This window comes from Nannospalax galili, unplaced genomic scaffold, assembly GCF_000622305.1.
Source record: "Nannospalax galili isolate Female #2095 unplaced genomic scaffold, S.galili_v1.0 scaffold2534, whole genome shotgun sequence".
Classification (NCBI taxonomy): domain Eukaryota; kingdom Metazoa; phylum Chordata; class Mammalia; order Rodentia; family Spalacidae; genus Nannospalax; species Nannospalax galili.
Window position 1 is genome coordinate 5,143 of NW_008334877.1, and position 944 is coordinate 6,086.

At 46.1% G+C, this 944-nt stretch overlaps 1 protein-coding gene across 1 annotated transcript in view; it reads left to right on the forward strand.

Moving 5' to 3' along the window:
- Positions 1 to 246: 246 nt before the first annotated feature.
- Positions 247 to 944, forward strand: part of LOC103731264 (vasculin-like protein 1) — a gene marked incomplete at its 5' end in the record, with an annotated part of 3,446 nt that continues 2,748 nt past the window's right edge. Inside the window, 1 exon segment of the mRNA XM_008829627.2 lies at positions 247 to 268. Within this exon segment, the coding sequence (XP_008827849.2) occupies positions 247 to 268 (22 nt within the window).

Consider the following 944-nt stretch of genomic DNA (forward strand, 5'->3'; position numbering starts at 1 on the left):
TGTGGTAGTTCCGGTGCTCTTACTCTACGATCTGGATTCCTCTTTGCCATCATCAAACTGCATGGGGTTGACCATGCAAGAGAACTTGATTTCCTTTGCCTCCATAAAAATTTTAAGGGTCTGCTCTTTGATTGTTTTCTTTTTCGTTCTTTTTTTCTGTTTTTTCTTTTTTTTTTTTTTACTTGTTTTTCGGACCTGCAAGGATAACAGAATGAGGCCACAGGTCATTACAATCGAGAGGAGGAGATTCGCCCACCAAGGAACCATAGTAAGAAGGGGTGTGGGTTAGGGAGGGAATTCTTGCCAAGCTGGGGATGGGAAGGGTCCTAAGGGAGGGGAAATTGCTGAAGAAGAGGAGGGAATGCTTAGCACTGGTCCTCTCACATGTTCCTCCTTTTTGGATTCCTGGCTGTTGTTAATATTTTCAGTAATTGATGTCCCCTCTCTTTCCGTTTCCTGGGCAGTGGAGATTGCTGGAGGTTGTTGGGACACTGTCAATGTTGCCCCCATTTTCTCAACACGCAGTCTTCCTATGGGTCTGGCCTCGAGCTCTGAGTCGCCTACAATTCTACCCTCCCAGAACAATGCAGGGCCACTCCCTTCATCCCTGATTGGCCAGTGAAGTCCTTCTGAGGCAACAGTAGCTAAGCACTGCTGACACATCACAAAGCACTGCCTCTGACCAATCTGGATTCAGAGTTGAGGGCTGCCCTGTGTGAGAGACCAGGATGTAGGGCAAACATCAGAATGTACCAACTCATACCTTGGTGTGGGGTGGAACATGCCAGTAAAGCAAAGAATGTCTCTTTGGAGAAAAGAGCCACTTCTTGAAGCTCCCCAAAATAAATAGCCCTTCCCAATTTTGTTTCACATACTCAACTTTAATTGAGGTGACACATGGTTCCACATAGTGTACTTCTTCAAACTTTACCCAACATCACCCC